General features: G+C 25.8%; 1 protein-coding gene across 1 annotated transcript; it reads left to right on the top strand.

Annotated features, from left to right (window-relative positions):
- On the top strand, positions 4,312-5,617 carry LOC109355905 (protein SLOW GREEN 1, chloroplastic-like). The gene has a single exon (XM_019599181.1). It carries the CDS (start codon positions 4,339-4,341, stop codon positions 5,374-5,376), a length of 1,038 nt encoding a protein of 345 aa, XP_019454726.1. The 5' UTR covers positions 4,312-4,338; the 3' UTR covers positions 5,377-5,617.

Raw genomic sequence — 17,021 nt, 5'->3', positions numbered from 1 at the left:
TTTCTATTTTTAATTTATAATAAAAAAAATTAAGAGTACATTTAAATTTGTGTTATCTTACAATTTTCTTGAAAGGGATTAGTATTTTGTTGTTGACGGATGTTCTTTAAAATAATTATATTATATTGATGGTTAAATATAGAAATTAAATTTGAATATAAAAAATAAAGATTTCTAAATGCTGTGTAGTGTGTACCCTTTTGTGCACATGTTGATTGCAGACGAATGTTTATGTTCTAATATTTATTGTTTAAGTGTTCATTAAACAATTGAGTAAACTTTTCAGCAAAAGTAAATTCAACTCAATGGTTAATTCAAAAATTAGTTTAAGAGTATAATATCTATATTTAGTTGTTGTTTTATACAATTGGTATATTATTTATTTGTATTAATTTAATAGATAAAAAAATAGATATGCATATATATTTACCATATAAAAAATTGATACAATTGTATTCACTACTTTTTCTTTCCTATATCTAATGTTTTATTTATTCCCATCATTTCTTAAAAAAAACATTGCACTGCAAAAATAATAAATAATAAATAAATAAATAGTTGGGTAAGGTACTTTATGTTCCATACAAGTAAATAAGAAAATAAAACTAGGAATGTTTTTTATAAAAGCACCACAAACTTTAAATATTGATGAAATTGATATGTACATAAAGATAATATTAAATTAAAAGCAATAAAAAATTCTTACACATTGCATTTTTAATCTTGATTGCTAATTTATTTTATATATAATAATATTATTGCATTAACTAATTTTAATTTGGTAATTTACTTATTTTTCTTATTCTCAATTATTTTAATAACGGTTTCATCTAAATATCATTGTCGACTAACTTGCATTGTTATATTGTTATTATTGTGAGTCTAATTGCAACAATTTCCTTATTACATTTCTGAGTAGTTTAATAATATATTTATACATGAATCATTTTTACCAATTGATATAGTTTAAGGAGTAATTATAAAGAAAAAATAATTCATAATATTCATTTACAAAATACATAAAATTTTGGAGAACTTTATGCATTTCCCCATAAAATAATATATCTATTTTATATTACAATCTTTTGAAGTTTTGTGAATCCTTCATCACAATCCTTTGAGGACCTTCAAATTATCCAACACCAAAAATAAAATAATAAACAAATGTTCTAAAACAACCCAGAATATAATACATACTTTTATTGCTAATTTACTTGAATCCAAATTATGTGTAATGCTAATGTGCAATTAAGTACTTCGACTTTGTTTAATGTAATTAGTAGATACTCAGTTTTTTTTTGGATTGGAGGCTTATCTCCTTTGTCTTTTATTTCTTGTTGTATCAGGTGCGAAATTTGTTTTTCTATTATTTTAATGAATTCTTGTACTTTGGATAATATTTTTGGTGTATAAAAAAGGTAATTAAGTTGTGCTGAAATATTGGAAAATTATGGTTGAGGAGACCATGTAAATTATCTACTTAGAAATAATAGAATTGCCATGAAGATCTTATTAGATTGAACTAAATTTTATTAGAATAATTACATATTTTGTGTTGATTTAAATGAGGTAAAATTAATTTCTAATTAAGTATTCTTCCGACATTTACCATTCCGGACTAAACAAAACCTTAAAAATAATTTTTTTCTTATGATACTTAAAAGATTGCAATTATTTTAATATAAACTTTTTTATTTTATAATATACATACGAGACTATTCAATATGAGAAAAGGATGTATGTACTGATAGTGTGTGAGTTTTATACATTGTCATTGTATTATCACAATTGATTTTTAATTATTGTTGACTTTTCCGAAAATGTAATCAAAATAAATGATTAATGATAAAATACATGTGTATAAATCTTTACACTATTAGTGTATATATTTTACACCTATTCAATATTACATTTTTATAGATAATTTTTTTATATGAAACGAACATTGTTTAAATTATACTATACATATTACAGATAGATTCATTTGATAGCATCACCTTCACAAAAATAATACATGAGCAATTTTAGTGAAAATATATACTTCTAGAATAGGGAGAGTTTTGAGGGAGGATAGCTAAGACTGAAGAGAAAAATGTGAGGAGACAGCTTTTGCTTAATAGGAAAAAAATGTTGTATAAAGAAATAAAATAATATATGATTTTGGATTCATCTTGATATAAGCTTAATTTATTTATATATTTATTTTTGTATTAAAGAGTATTTATGGAGGAAGAAATGATACCAAATAAATATGAGCAAAAGCTATCTCATGACAAAATCACCCGAAATACTGTCATTGTTAGGATTTTTCTCGACCGTAATATTTATATATTGTCAGTATATATGTTCAAACACAATCAATATATTATTTAGAAGAATTAATGATGATTGAAAATAAAAATGATGAATAATAGACCAGTAATATATAAAACTCCTACATTTTAAGTACACATTGTTTTTTAAGGGAAACTCTAAAAAATACTCTAAAATTTATGTCTTTTATAAGTAGTCATCATAAATATTATTTTCCTTCTAATTATCTCTAAAACTTCAACGGTTACTTAAATTAGTTTATATACAAAGAAAATGTTAAATTTATAATAATGAAAAATTGTAACTTACACATTTTTTAATTTCCATTGTTATATCAATATTATTTATTTATTATATATATATATATATATATATATATATATCAAATTCACTTTTGTTTTGTAATTTCTATAGGGATTAAAAAAAAGGTTAGATTATAATTTGATTTATTATAAGTTGTCATTTTTTTCTTCTAGGAATACTTGAGAAGTTACTTCGTCTAACTAAACCCATGATGGTAATGATGATATGTGGTAAAGGGATTAAAATGCTTTTTGGAAATTTCTAATTATGTAAAAATAATCTTCATACCATTCATTCACTCTTGGGCCTATAACGATAGTGCTGTGTAATAATATTTCTGAAAATATGATTATAGAAAGAGAATAAAATACTTAATCATATATAATTTATTTCTTTAAATTTATTGATTGTTTGACATGCGTCTTATTTTTTATCTTATAATATATTTTGAAATGAAAATTTCTAAAGAGAAATAAAATAAGATACATGTCAAATAATTAATTTAAAGAAAATAAGTTATATCCTATTGGGAAGATCATTTATCCTCTTCTAGACAATATCTTCAAACAAACTTTCCCGAAATGTTTCCAGCACTCTTTGCACCACCATTTGTACATTATTTTCTTTTCTGTTATTTTCTTTTTATCAACCACGTCCCTTTCTTTTAGGTAATATAATATATAAGCATGAGTAGTTTACTATTGTACAGTTTACAACCAATAATATATTCTCAACAATTTGGTAAAGAAGTAAGGTGTGTAACCTATTTTAGTAAATTTTAGTAAGTATCTAGGGATGGTAATGGATACTTGGATACCTGCAAAAATATCTACAATAAGTGAAGTTTGGGTTTTCTTTTTGAATCTGTGGTAATTGGGACCCGAGATTTTAAGCCTTGATGTTATGTGAGTTTATGTTAGGGCATTAACATATACAGACTGTCGGACACTCGGACTTGTTTTTCCTTCTTATATATATTTTTAATCCATAATATAATATTGTTACTTAATAAATATAATTATTGTGTTGTTAAAGTTATATTGTTAGGTAGTTATGTGATGTTATATTATTAATTGGTAGGTGCAATTTAATGTTTTGTTGATTGAATGATTCTTACTAAATCAATTGAATGAAATAGTCAATTTAAATTGTGTTTACAACTTTAAATATATTTTATAATTTTTTTCTTATTAGTTAGCTAAATAACATATAAGATTATATTACATTCTTGGTAATTGAACTCTTAACTTTTTTATTTCTCTAGAGATCATCTAACATGATACTACACTACTAGATCAATATCTTACATTCAGTTCTCTTTCAATAAATCTATATCAAACATTACTACCTTATAATATTTATTAACCATCACTATACAAGTTTATACACACTCCTGATTTTTTTTAGAATCAAATATTACTACTATGAACTTGAAAAATAAATTATGTGCCTAATAAACTAACTCATTTGCACTGTAGAGATTTTAATTCTTTTACCAATTATCAATGGAAAAAAGAAATTAATTTTATTCCATACCCATTTATGCAACATGAGTATATTTTTTATGCACATTAATTTAAAATTTATAATCATATATCTCAAATTAGAAAGGTATATCACTGATTTAATATCAGAAAGATTTGTTCTTGAATAAGTTGCAACTATAAAATTAGAATCTCAGATTCAGGGTTTTACACTTTTACCTCTTTCTTTCTTCACATCATGGATTTATCTCTTTCCAAGTTACGTTACTCTCCCACAAACCTTTCACTCAATCTCCACCGTTCATCTCTCCCATCTTCATCATCCTCACCGTTGTTTCGTTCCTTCACACCACCACCACTCTCAACGTCGTCGTTTAACCTCTCACTCATCAAATCTTCACTAAACGACACTGCGTTTCATGAAAACGGAAAACACACATTCCCGGAGCTCCTCCAAACCCTAATTTCCCCCGTCGTGGAAACCACCTGCATTGTCATAGCCGCCACCGTATTCTTCTTCATGCGCCACATGCCTGTCACCGCTGCAAATATCCCGCCACCGTCCACCACCGTCGCGTCGGAACAGAACACAGCGGTTGCTGAAGAAAGCGAGAGAATCCTTGAGTCGCATTTGAACGAGAATCCTAACGACACCGAAGCGCTTCGCACTCTCATGGAGGTGAAAATCCGAGGACGTAAAATCAATGAAGCGATTCGAGTTATTGAACGCTTAATCGAGATCGAGCCTGAAGAATTGGAATGGCCTTTGCTCAAAGCTAATATGCATGTTTACAATGACGATCAAGAACTTGCACGCAATGTGTTTGAGGAAATTCTCAAGAGAGATCCGCTTCGCGTCGAAGCGTATCACGGTCTTGTTATGGTGATTTCGGAGTCGAATCAGCCATTGAATGGTGTGTTGAAGAGGATTGAGGAGGCAGTGGAGAATTGCAAGAAGGAACAGAAAGATTCTGTTGTGAGAGATTTTAAGCTGTTGATCGCGCAGATTAAAGTGATGGAGGGTTATTTTTCGGAGGCGCTGAAGAATTATCAAGATTTGGTGAAGGAGGAGCCACGAGATTTTAGGCCTTATCTGTGTCAGGGTATTATATATACCTTGCTGAGGAAGAAAGATGAAGCCGAGAAACAATTCGAGAAGTTTCGCGGACTGGTTCCGAAGAATCATCCTTATAGAGAGTATTTGGAGGATAATATGTTTGCAACTAAGTTTTTCTCTCAGAAGTTTGAAAGAGAAGGAGCCGGTGCACTGAGTTGAGAAAATTTACTATTGTGGATTCTTCTGTAGAAAGGTTTTAATGAGTTTCTGTCCCTTTATTTTTGCATTCTTTGGTTTTTAGGTTAAATGCTTTTTCGGTAGTAATTGAGGTGTTATTGTAGTTCCTAATTTGATAGTATTCCTTAATGAATCATAATGGTGGTAGAAAATTGGCCTTGGTTGGTTTGTTTTCTGGTAGATATAGATAGTGAGGTCAATGAATAAAAGCTGTTTTCATGCCGAAAAACTGATCTATTCTTTATGGCATTGTTATTTTTGCATTCTAATCTCGATTATATTTCTTCCATGGTTTTGAAGTTTTATGTTGTGGCTGCAGCCACTGTGATTGCGGGAATTAGGGTCATCGTAATGCATATTCTGTTTGTTGCAGTGTGTAACACTTTTGTGGCTGAAGATTTGTTTTTGAATATATTGTAGCCCGATGCAACTGTAACCCCATTGCAGCCGATAAGGCTGTAGAGTGTAGACTGTGTAGTAAGCAGCTGCATCATAATCTCGTTATAGAGTTTTTTTTGTGTGATTTTAAACCACGTCACGATGGTGGGGTAATGCAGTTGTGTTCACTACTGCTACTGCAATATTGTTGTTGTATTACGTGATATTGTCCTCAGTTTAGAACCTGGTTTCCTTCAATATGGTGGATATTCTTCCTGTCTTTGTAGAAGTTGATGAACTTAGGTAAATTACTTCAGTGCTGATGAACTGAACACTTTCCTGACTAAGAATGTTGAATTTGAAATGTTAATTCCGTTTATATCTTTTGTACATTTGTGGATAGTATTATTAGAGAATAACATTGAAAAAGAAGCCTTATTGAGATTAACATAGGTGTGCATAGAAATCTTAGTCCAGTATTATTCAGCAACATTTTTTGTTTTGAGCCTGATAATAGGATTGCAAGCAACATTGGCTATATTTAGGTCATATTCTATACTCTATAGGCCTAAAATAGGATTGCATCAAATTATTCTCATTCTAGTTTGAGTCTCTAATAATGGATGCATTAGCTTAACCAGGAATGGCAAATAAGATACTCTTTAACCTGTGGCTCGTTACATATATCTGACATTCACTAATTTTAAGGGTTTGTTTACGAGTTAGATTTGATGGCCCTAAAATCCTAAAATTCAATTCCCGAGCAAACTTTAAGATGTTTTTATAACAGTAATGTGTATTTTATTAAGTTTAAGGACATATGTTATCCATGAAAATCCATGGGTTTTAAGCTCTTAAATAACTTACCTATAATGTTAAAATATTGAAATGAATTTTGTTATGAAAAATATGATAATCAATAGATGTGGAAATGAGAGGATTTTCACTCATTTCTAAATGTTAGAGCATTGGTGTTAGTTATGATTAATCATGATTTATCAATAATGATTTCTGAAGTTTAATTTTGCTTGCGGATATATTTTATTTGATCTAGTCAATATTCTTTATAGGAGGCAAGTGATACGAAAATCCAATATGTGTAGATGTAGAATTTTAATATGGATATATGTAGAATTTTAATTAAACTAAAATTGTTGATCATTACATAGAATTCAATTAAGATATTATATGAAAGTATGAATAGATTTCTCCAATTTTTTTATTTCAGAATGAAAAGATTTTGCTTAATGGGTTCTCTATTGGTTTCTGGAAAATGTCTATGGGGGGAAGCTACAAATTTAAACTTCCACTATAAACGTCTTTTATAAGAATTAATTCCCTTGAGAAGCCAAATATCAAAAGTGTTTATTTTAAGAAAAGAATTTCTAAAATCAAACCTTTTTTGACAATAATAAAACCTATGATATTATTAAATTAAACAACTCGAATATTTTTTGTTTACATAATCATAAACAACTCAAATATATATCATCATCATTGATATATAATCATAAACTAAGATCGTAAACTAAACAAAAATGATAATCATAATATATATCATCATCATTGATACTAACATTTATTGTTTACATAATCATAAACTAAACAAAAATGACAAAACTTGCACGTGTTGGATATATAAATTAAGATCGTAATATCTATCTGCATTGACAGAGTAAAGATATATACAGAGTTGATGTATCATTCATCGCTTACTTGTATTATTTTTATTTAAAAGTCAATAAAGATTAAAGAGTCAATAAAGATTAAAGATGAATGATAGATGCATTGACAATATAAAAATATTACACTATCATCTTTTTCTAGTACATTAATCACCTCTTGATGAGATTTCTTGCACTTCCCATATAAACACTGCCAAAAAAGGAATTGGGTCTGGGCCAAGTATTGATTGCAAATATTCAAAGTCCATTAATATGAGCGTTTCTTATATGCCTAGGTCATTCTAGAAGACCCATTTTGAGCTATAAATATGTAACTATCATAGCAACGCAGTCACTAGGTTAGGGTTTGAAACTCCAACACAAAAAGAGTTACACTGAAACATTACATGAATCTCTGTCTTTTGTGTACTTTTTAGTTCTTGTATTTGATATTGAAGATCTTTCTTTTGATAATATTGAGGTGTGTATGTATTCTGCTATGATGAGATAGACAAATACGTCTGCAAATATGAGATAATATTATTATCGATGAGTGGGTATGCTCTCTCTGAGCAGAATATATATCATGCATTTTTTATTTTATATGTTTTGTAGTTTATATTCTTCTTATCTTATTTTTTTCTTTGAATTTTGAAGTTTATTTGAGTTATGATGGATTTGCAAACCAAAATGGTTCTTGTGCCATATGTTAAGTTATTTCGTAGTTTTTTTTTTCTAATTTATTTGTTTACTCCTATTTTTTAGTTTTTTTATACTAAAAAGAGAGATACAAGGCTGTAAGAGCCAACAAGATCTTAAGATAGACATGCTCCAATCTATAGATCTGTTGGTGGATTTTCTTCTAAATTTTAGAGATAATGACATTTAATTACAATTTATAACTTAAAATAATTTAGTAATGAAAAATATAAAGAAAGATATATCAATTGATCATATATAATTTTTAGTTATTTCTTTTTGAATTAAATCATTGTATTCTCCCAAATCATTTCATCTTCTAACAAACTATATAATTTTGTTTGGTCATTGATATTTATATAGTAGGTGATTCACAATATATGAATTAGTAGGTCTAGCAAGAGATGATCAAATATGATTGAAAGTTTTTTTAAAATAAAATAGTGAAACTAACAACAAATTAATTTTTGAAGATAGATTTTTTTGAACAATAATACATATATTGTCAACATTAAATGATCTATGAATATCTTTGGGATATATTATTAATGAGTGAAGATTCATTTACTATGAGAGAAACTTATTAAATAAACATAATTAATATATATATATAATCTCTGTCATCCATATGTTTACATTTCATCCCATTATTAATATATATATAATCTATGTCATCAACTATAAAATAATTATGAATTAATGTTATATTAGTATAAGAAACATAATTTTTAAAAGTACCATACAATTGAACTATATTTATTTATCTAAGTTATAAATTAAAGAAATAAGTGAGCTCCAAATATTTCCGTAAAGATGTTGTTTTCAGTGTTGATTAAACCGCATGCTGGTTAAACCGGACATAACTGCTTATATTTATTTATATATATAAACATATAATCAAAAAATTCAAATACGTAGTCGTAGATACTCAAATTTATAATTCATATTCATAATTTATTCAAAATTCACATAAAGAAACAACTTTAAGTCTTCAACAAATTCAAAGTCTAAATTACAAAACAATTATCAACCTAAAAATATCACTTAACAACCACAAAATATAGATAAATGACAAAATTTCACAACTCACTCTACAAAACAAATAAATTTGGAGTTTTAACATTTAACATCAAGGAGTCGAAGTTGTCTCATATGGAGATTATATTTTTGCACAAAATCCTATCTTCAGACAGTATTCTAAGATTACACAAATGTAACTAAGATTATATGAAATATGTGTCTTAAAGTGTTGAAGAATGGTTGGAAAGATGAGTCATCATGTAATAGGTTTTTAAGTTTATTTAAAAAAAATATGTGTTTAAACCGCCCAGTTTAGTCAAATATTGACCGGTTTACCGGTTTTGATTTTTGACCAATTCAACATCTGTACTATATCGGTTAGGGGTCCAGTTTGCTGGTTTTTCGATCAAACCAGCCAGTATGGTATAGTTTTTACATCATTGATTGTTTTGACGTAGGTAAAGGTAGTATATGTGTTGTATGAAAATGTATCACCCTTCTTATAATTGTTTGAAAAAATGCATTATATATTTTAAATGTTTGAAAAAATGCATTAAATATGACATATAGAGTGATGCACACATAAAGTGGCACACTCTATTGGACACAAGATGTAATCCTTAAGTTAAAAAGTAAAAAATAAAATTTAAAAAATTAAAAAAAAAATGCAAGGGGCAACTGCCCCTCCCTACCCACTAATGCTCTGAAAATATTTAAAAATTGGCTAGAGTCTATATATTCTGTGGGTGATTTTCTTATAGATATCTTCACAATGATAACAACAATTATAAAACAAAACTAATTACAAAACCTTAAATTATCACTTAAATATAAATTATTTTATTAAAAACATAATTTAAAATGACACTATAAAATATATTAAACGTTTAATATTACTTCATCATTATAACATATTTATATATGAGTGTAAAAAAATTATAATATTAGTGTAAAGATTTATACACAGTCATTATATCATTTACTATCCATTTGTATTAATGTTTTAAAGAGTTAATGATAATTAAAAAATGAATGTTGGAAAATGAACTAACATTGTATAAAATTCTTACATTTTTTTCTTATTATAGATTAACAAACATAACATCGATAACATAACATCTATGACAAAAAAATATGTGTAATTACGTTAGTGTATATCTATAGATTTAAGAACTCTAGTTTGGATACTCATAAGTATGAGTATCTCATTCTTCAAGCTTGTACAATAGTCAATTTCAAAAAAAATATTCTAATTATTCACAAGTCCAAAATTACATACTTAGATCAGACTTGTTGTGAGTATTATTGATGAGGATTCTTAGATTCGAGTATCCATTGTCATTCCTAATTATTTAACTCATGAAATTGAATATTTCATTTTTTATGTGAATTTTACTCAATTGGGGATTATGACTTTTTTTATTTTAGATTTATTTTCTACTATTTTTTAAGGTAGATTATATTTTCTATTTTTAATTTATAATAAAAAAAATTAAGAGTACATTTAAATTTGTGTTATCTTACAATTTTCTTGAAAGGGATTAGTATTTTGTTGTTGACGGATGTTCTTTAAAATAATTATATTATATTGATGGTTAAATATAGAAATTAAATTTGAATATAAAAAATAAAGATTTCTAAATGCTGTGTAGTGTGTACCCTTTTGTGCACATGTTGATTGCAGACGAATGTTTATGTTCTAATATTTATTGTTTAAGTGTTCATTAAACAATTGAGTAAACTTTTCAGCAAAAGTAAATTCAACTCAATGGTTAATTCAAAAATTAGTTTAAGAGTATAATATCTATATTTAGTTGTTGTTTTATACAATTGGTATATTATTTATTTGTATTAATTTAATAGATAAAAAAATAGATATGCATATATATTTACCATATAAAAAATTGATACAATTGTATTCACTACTTTTTCTTTCCTATATCTAATGTTTTATTTATTCCCATCATTTCTTAAAAAAAACATTGCACTGCAAAAATAATAAATAATAAATAAATAAATAGTTGGGTAAGGTACTTTATGTTCCATACAAGTAAATAAGAAAATAAAACTAGGAATGTTTTTTATAAAAGCACCACAAACTTTAAATATTGATGAAATTGATATGTACATAAAGATAATATTAAATTAAAAGCAATAAAAAATTCTTACACATTGCATTTTTAATCTTGATTGCTAATTTATTTTATATATAATAATATTATTGCATTAACTAATTTTAATTTGGTAATTTACTTATTTTTCTTATTCTCAATTATTTTAATAACGGTTTCATCTAAATATCATTGTCGACTAACTTGCATTGTTATATTGTTATTATTGTGAGTCTAATTGCAACAATTTCCTTATTACATTTCTGAGTAGTTTAATAATATATTTATACATGAATCATTTTTACCAATTGATATAGTTTAAGGAGTAATTATAAAGAAAAAATAATTCATAATATTCATTTACAAAATACATAAAATTTTGGAGAACTTTATGCATTTCCCCATAAAATAATATATCTATTTTATATTACAATCTTTTGAAGTTTTGTGAATCCTTCATCACAATCCTTTGAGGACCTTCAAATTATCCAACACCAAAAATAAAATAATAAACAAATGTTCTAAAACAACCCAGAATATAATACATACTTTTATTGCTAATTTACTTGAATCCAAATTATGTGTAATGCTAATGTGCAATTAAGTACTTCGACTTTGTTTAATGTAATTAGTAGATACTCAGTTTTTTTTTGGATTGGAGGCTTATCTCCTTTGTCTTTTATTTCTTGTTGTATCAGGTGCGAAATTTGTTTTTCTATTATTTTAATGAATTCTTGTACTTTGGATAATATTTTTGGTGTATAAAAAAGGTAATTAAGTTGTGCTGAAATATTGGAAAATTATGGTTGAGGAGACCATGTAAATTATCTACTTAGAAATAATAGAATTGCCATGAAGATCTTATTAGATTGAACTAAATTTTATTAGAATAATTACATATTTTGTGTTGATTTAAATGAGGTAAAATTAATTTCTAATTAAGTATTCTTCCGACATTTACCATTCCGGACTAAACAAAACCTTAAAAATAATTTTTTTCTTATGATACTTAAAAGATTGCAATTATTTTAATATAAACTTTTTTATTTTATAATATACATACGAGACTATTCAATATGAGAAAAGGATGTATGTACTGATAGTGTGTGAGTTTTATACATTGTCATTGTATTATCACAATTGATTTTTAATTATTGTTGACTTTTCCGAAAATGTAATCAAAATAAATGATTAATGATAAAATACATGTGTATAAATCTTTACACTATTAGTGTATATATTTTACACCTATTCAATATTACATTTTTATAGATAATTTTTTTATATGAAACGAACATTGTTTAAATTATACTATACATATTACAGATAGATTCATTTGATAGCATCACCTTCACAAAAATAATACATGAGCAATTTTAGTGAAAATATATACTTCTAGAATAGGGAGAGTTTTGAGGGAGGATAGCTAAGACTGAAGAGAAAAATGTGAGGAGACAGCTTTTGCTTAATAGGAAAAAAATGTTGTATAAAGAAATAAAATAATATATGATTTTGGATTCATCTTGATATAAGCTTAATTTATTTATATATTTATTTTTGTATTAAAGAGTATTTATGGAGGAAGAAATGATACCAAATAAATATGAGCAAAAGCTATCTCATGACAAAATCACCCGAAATACTGTCATTGTTAGGATTTTTCTCGACCGTAATATTTATATATTGTCAGTATATATGTTCAAACACAATCAATATATTATTTAGAAGAATTAATGATGATTGAAAATAAAAATGATGAATAATAGACCAGTAATATATAAAACTCCTACATTTTAAGTACACATTGTTTTTTAAGGGAAACTCTAAAAAATACTCTAAAATTTATGTCTTTTATAAGTAGTCATCATAAATATTATTTTCCTTCTAATTATCTCTAAAACTTCAACGGTTACTTAAATTAGTTTATATACAAAGAAAATGTTAAATTTATAATAATGAAAAATTGTAACTTACACATTTTTTAATTTCCATTGTTATATCAATATTATTTATTTATTATATATATATATATATATATATATATATATCAAATTTACTGCATTAATCACTTTTGACACTCAAATTTACTTATTATCTTCTTTTCAATCAATTTTATATTTTAAACGTAGTTTCCTTTGAATATTAAGAATGACTCACATCCATTGTTACATTGCAACTATTATGAATCTAATTGCAAGTGGTTTCATTGTTGATATTTTAGTAATTTAACAATGTATTTACACATAGACTAATTTTATCAAGTGATAAAAATTATGGGTGAAGAAAAAATAGTTCATAGTGTCTACTTGAAAAATATATAAAGTTTATTGAGATTTTACACATTTTTTCTTTGTATTTCATTGAGTTTTGTAGTATCTGTTTTTTATAAAGAATAAAATATCTTCTCATACGAGAAAATAATCATTTGTCTTATTTCCCTTCATTTGAGAAGAAGTTTTCATTTTAAAATATATTATAAAAGAAAAAATAAGACACATGTCATATTGAATGAATTTAGGGAGATAAATTATCTCTTGGTATGAGGAAACATTTTATTCTATTTTTATAATAGAATAAAGTATCTGATATAAGGAGATACGTTATCTCATCCAAAAACTAAAATCATGACATGTATCGCATTCAATCATTTTCTATAAAAAAATATTTCTAAAATTAAACAAAATAATACACATATCATACTTTTACTAATTTGGGAAAATAAATTATCTCCTAATATGATATTCTCTTTTTATAATACAATTTTTTTATTAAGGACTTGAAGTCTAAGGCATACTTCAGCCACAATAGAAGATGCATTGAATAAAGAAATCCCCCAAATTCAAAGCAGAAACAAAATATTATTATTTTAAAAGATTTGGAGTTTTGTGACACAACTATTGCTGTCACTTCCATGAATTTTTCAAACTCAACTTAACCATAATCACAATTTAAATATATTGCCATAAAAAGTGTAGACCCTCACACAAATGCTCCAAGTGTTTAATAATCTCAACTCCAATTTTGATAATTACCAATATATAAATAATGTTTGAAATCTGAATCTATGTTCTGAATTTTATCTTATACCAATAAAAATACAAAAATATAAAAACTAATGAAACAAATCATATTTCGAATTTTAAGACATGGTTTGGAATATGATGACATGTGAAAATAATAACATGAGATTTTTGTTTCAAATTCATTTATGTTTAGTCAATTTACATGTTATACTTTTACTGGTTGAGGAGATAATTTATCTCTGGTATGAGAAAATACTTTATTCTCTCTTTGTATAATCGGTTGGAATGCAATATCCCATTTTTTTTGCAGTTCATTATTTTTTATATGTTATTATTATAAGACTTTTTGAACTTTGGTGTACACAATGAGAAGGAAATGGTAGAAAAAACCAAAGACAAAATAAAATATATAATACTTCTATCATTTTATTTATACTGGGATGTAGCTTTGAAATTATAAACTAAACACAAAATTTCCATCTCCAATAATTATTATAGTGTTAAAGGTGCATGGCATATAACGCATAATTGTTATATGCATGCTCCAATTTTTTTTACCTAGACCAACAATCTTCCCTCCACACATTTCTTATAAAAATATACTCTCACACAACAATTATTATTACTTGGCTCATGAAATTGTTCATTCTTGGTTACACTATCATTATATTATATTATGATATAATATAGATTATATAATTAAAATAAAGGTATCATCTAGAGTGAACAAAGTATGAAATAGCTAGTATTAAAGTCAATAATAAGTTTGTCCAAAAAAATATCATGTATTAGTCTCAAATAAGTAATAATAATGGAGTCCGAAAAAAATTATCTTAAGTTCACACAATTTGCATGTGGCTTTTTTTTTTGTTCAAAATTTATTATCAAATTATTACATAATTAAATTATTTTGATAAAGAATGAGCATTCACTTTTATTTGTCACCCAAAATTTGTTTTGCCCTCAATTACAACATATGAATTTCAAAGGGTTAATTTTTTAATTAGGGACCTTAGGGTGTGTTTGGTTTCAAGAAATATTTTCTATTTCTATTTCCTATTTTCATTTTTAAGAAACAGTTTTCATTTCCATGTTTTCATTTCCTGAAAATATGTTTGTCATTATCATTTTCATTTTCATAACTATGCACTTTAAACTTTATAAACCAGGATAATTACTCTTGCAATGAATCAAATTCTAAATTCTAATCACTAAAGTAGTCAAACCAATGATTTTATAGAATGTCTACATATTTGATACTTGCATTTTCTTTCTAATGTATTTCATGTCAATAATACGTTTGAACATTTTTAGTTGTTGGACTTGGTCATTTGCTATTACAAAAGCGTGTGAAAAGTCATAATGAGCATCATGTAGTTGCATATGCTCTCCAAAAAAGGTAAAATTAAAATAAATTACTTACGTACAAGTGTTGTACTATTTAATTAAGGTTGCAGTAACATCAAGAAGTGTCAATTTTCATCCCTAAATCATATATTATCATAATCACCATCGAACTATTTCAACAATATCATAAGAGAGACGAAGAAAAGTTATTATGTTGAGAGATAAAGAAATAAATTTTATTATGAAGATGTGTGATAGTAAGGACAAGGGAGGCCCTCATCAATTTCATCAATATTGATTTTAGCATTTTGTTGATTAGTGAAGAGAGTAATTGAAAATAATATTCCCCTCATTCCACATCTTTTGACATTTAAGGTTATGCACATAGTTTCAAAAAATATTAAATGAAGTAAAAATTCAATAAAATTTGACTAAAATAGTCACATTTAATACACATAAAAAACTAGATTAAAAATGAAATGAAAAAACATGTGGAGAAAATATTAGTATTAAATAAGGGTATAATTGGAAAGTAAAATATAAATGTATATTGGGTTTTCAAAACATCAAAAGATTTGGAATAACATGAAAATGTTAAAACATCAAAAGATATAGATCGAATGGATTAATAAAAGTCTTAAAAAAAATTTCAATAAAATGTCATTGTCTTATTATTGAAAATATTGGAAATGATATTTTTTCATTTTCAAAATTTCCAAAAAATGAAGCTCATGTCTTCAAAAATATGAAATGAAAATAACACAGCAAACATATTTTCACACTCATTTTCTAATTTCATTGAAAATGAAAACAGAAAATGGTCAAATCAAACACACCCTTATTTTTTTCTAGTTGGACATATAAAATATTAGGACCAAACTAGTACGCACTACTACACTGAACTTAATATGTAAGACCTAGAGTCTAATACATAATACATAAACTAAATGGAGGATCATATAACTATAAACAATCACTCTAGAGCATGTGTTGAAATGTATAGATGTGACAAAATTAGTGATAAAATTAAATTCTTCCAAATTTACCTATTAAAGTTAATGAATTTAAATGAGTATAAAACAATGAATAATTTTAATAATTGATGAATTTAAATTCAATCATCATATTCAATAGATATATTCATTTGGATGAATATTCAATTCTACAGTAAAATAAGTATTCACAAACCATGGGCATTACTTTTCCATTTACTTTACTATCTTCACTCTCACTTTTTACTACGTAATTTTCATACTCACTATCACTTAGGTTTTTTATTAAATGAAATTATTATATTGAATTATATTCCTTGTAGCAATTTCTTACATGATGATAGAATAAATGATAGACATACTAATTTGGTTAATATGAAAAGTTTGCTTTTA

This window comes from Lupinus angustifolius, chromosome LG09 (genome assembly GCF_001865875.1).
Source record: "Lupinus angustifolius cultivar Tanjil chromosome LG09, LupAngTanjil_v1.0, whole genome shotgun sequence".
NCBI classification, from domain to species: Eukaryota; Viridiplantae; Streptophyta; class Magnoliopsida; order Fabales; family Fabaceae; genus Lupinus; species Lupinus angustifolius.
Note: the sequence above shows the minus strand (reverse complement) of the source record. Positions and strands in the feature narration are given on the sequence as shown.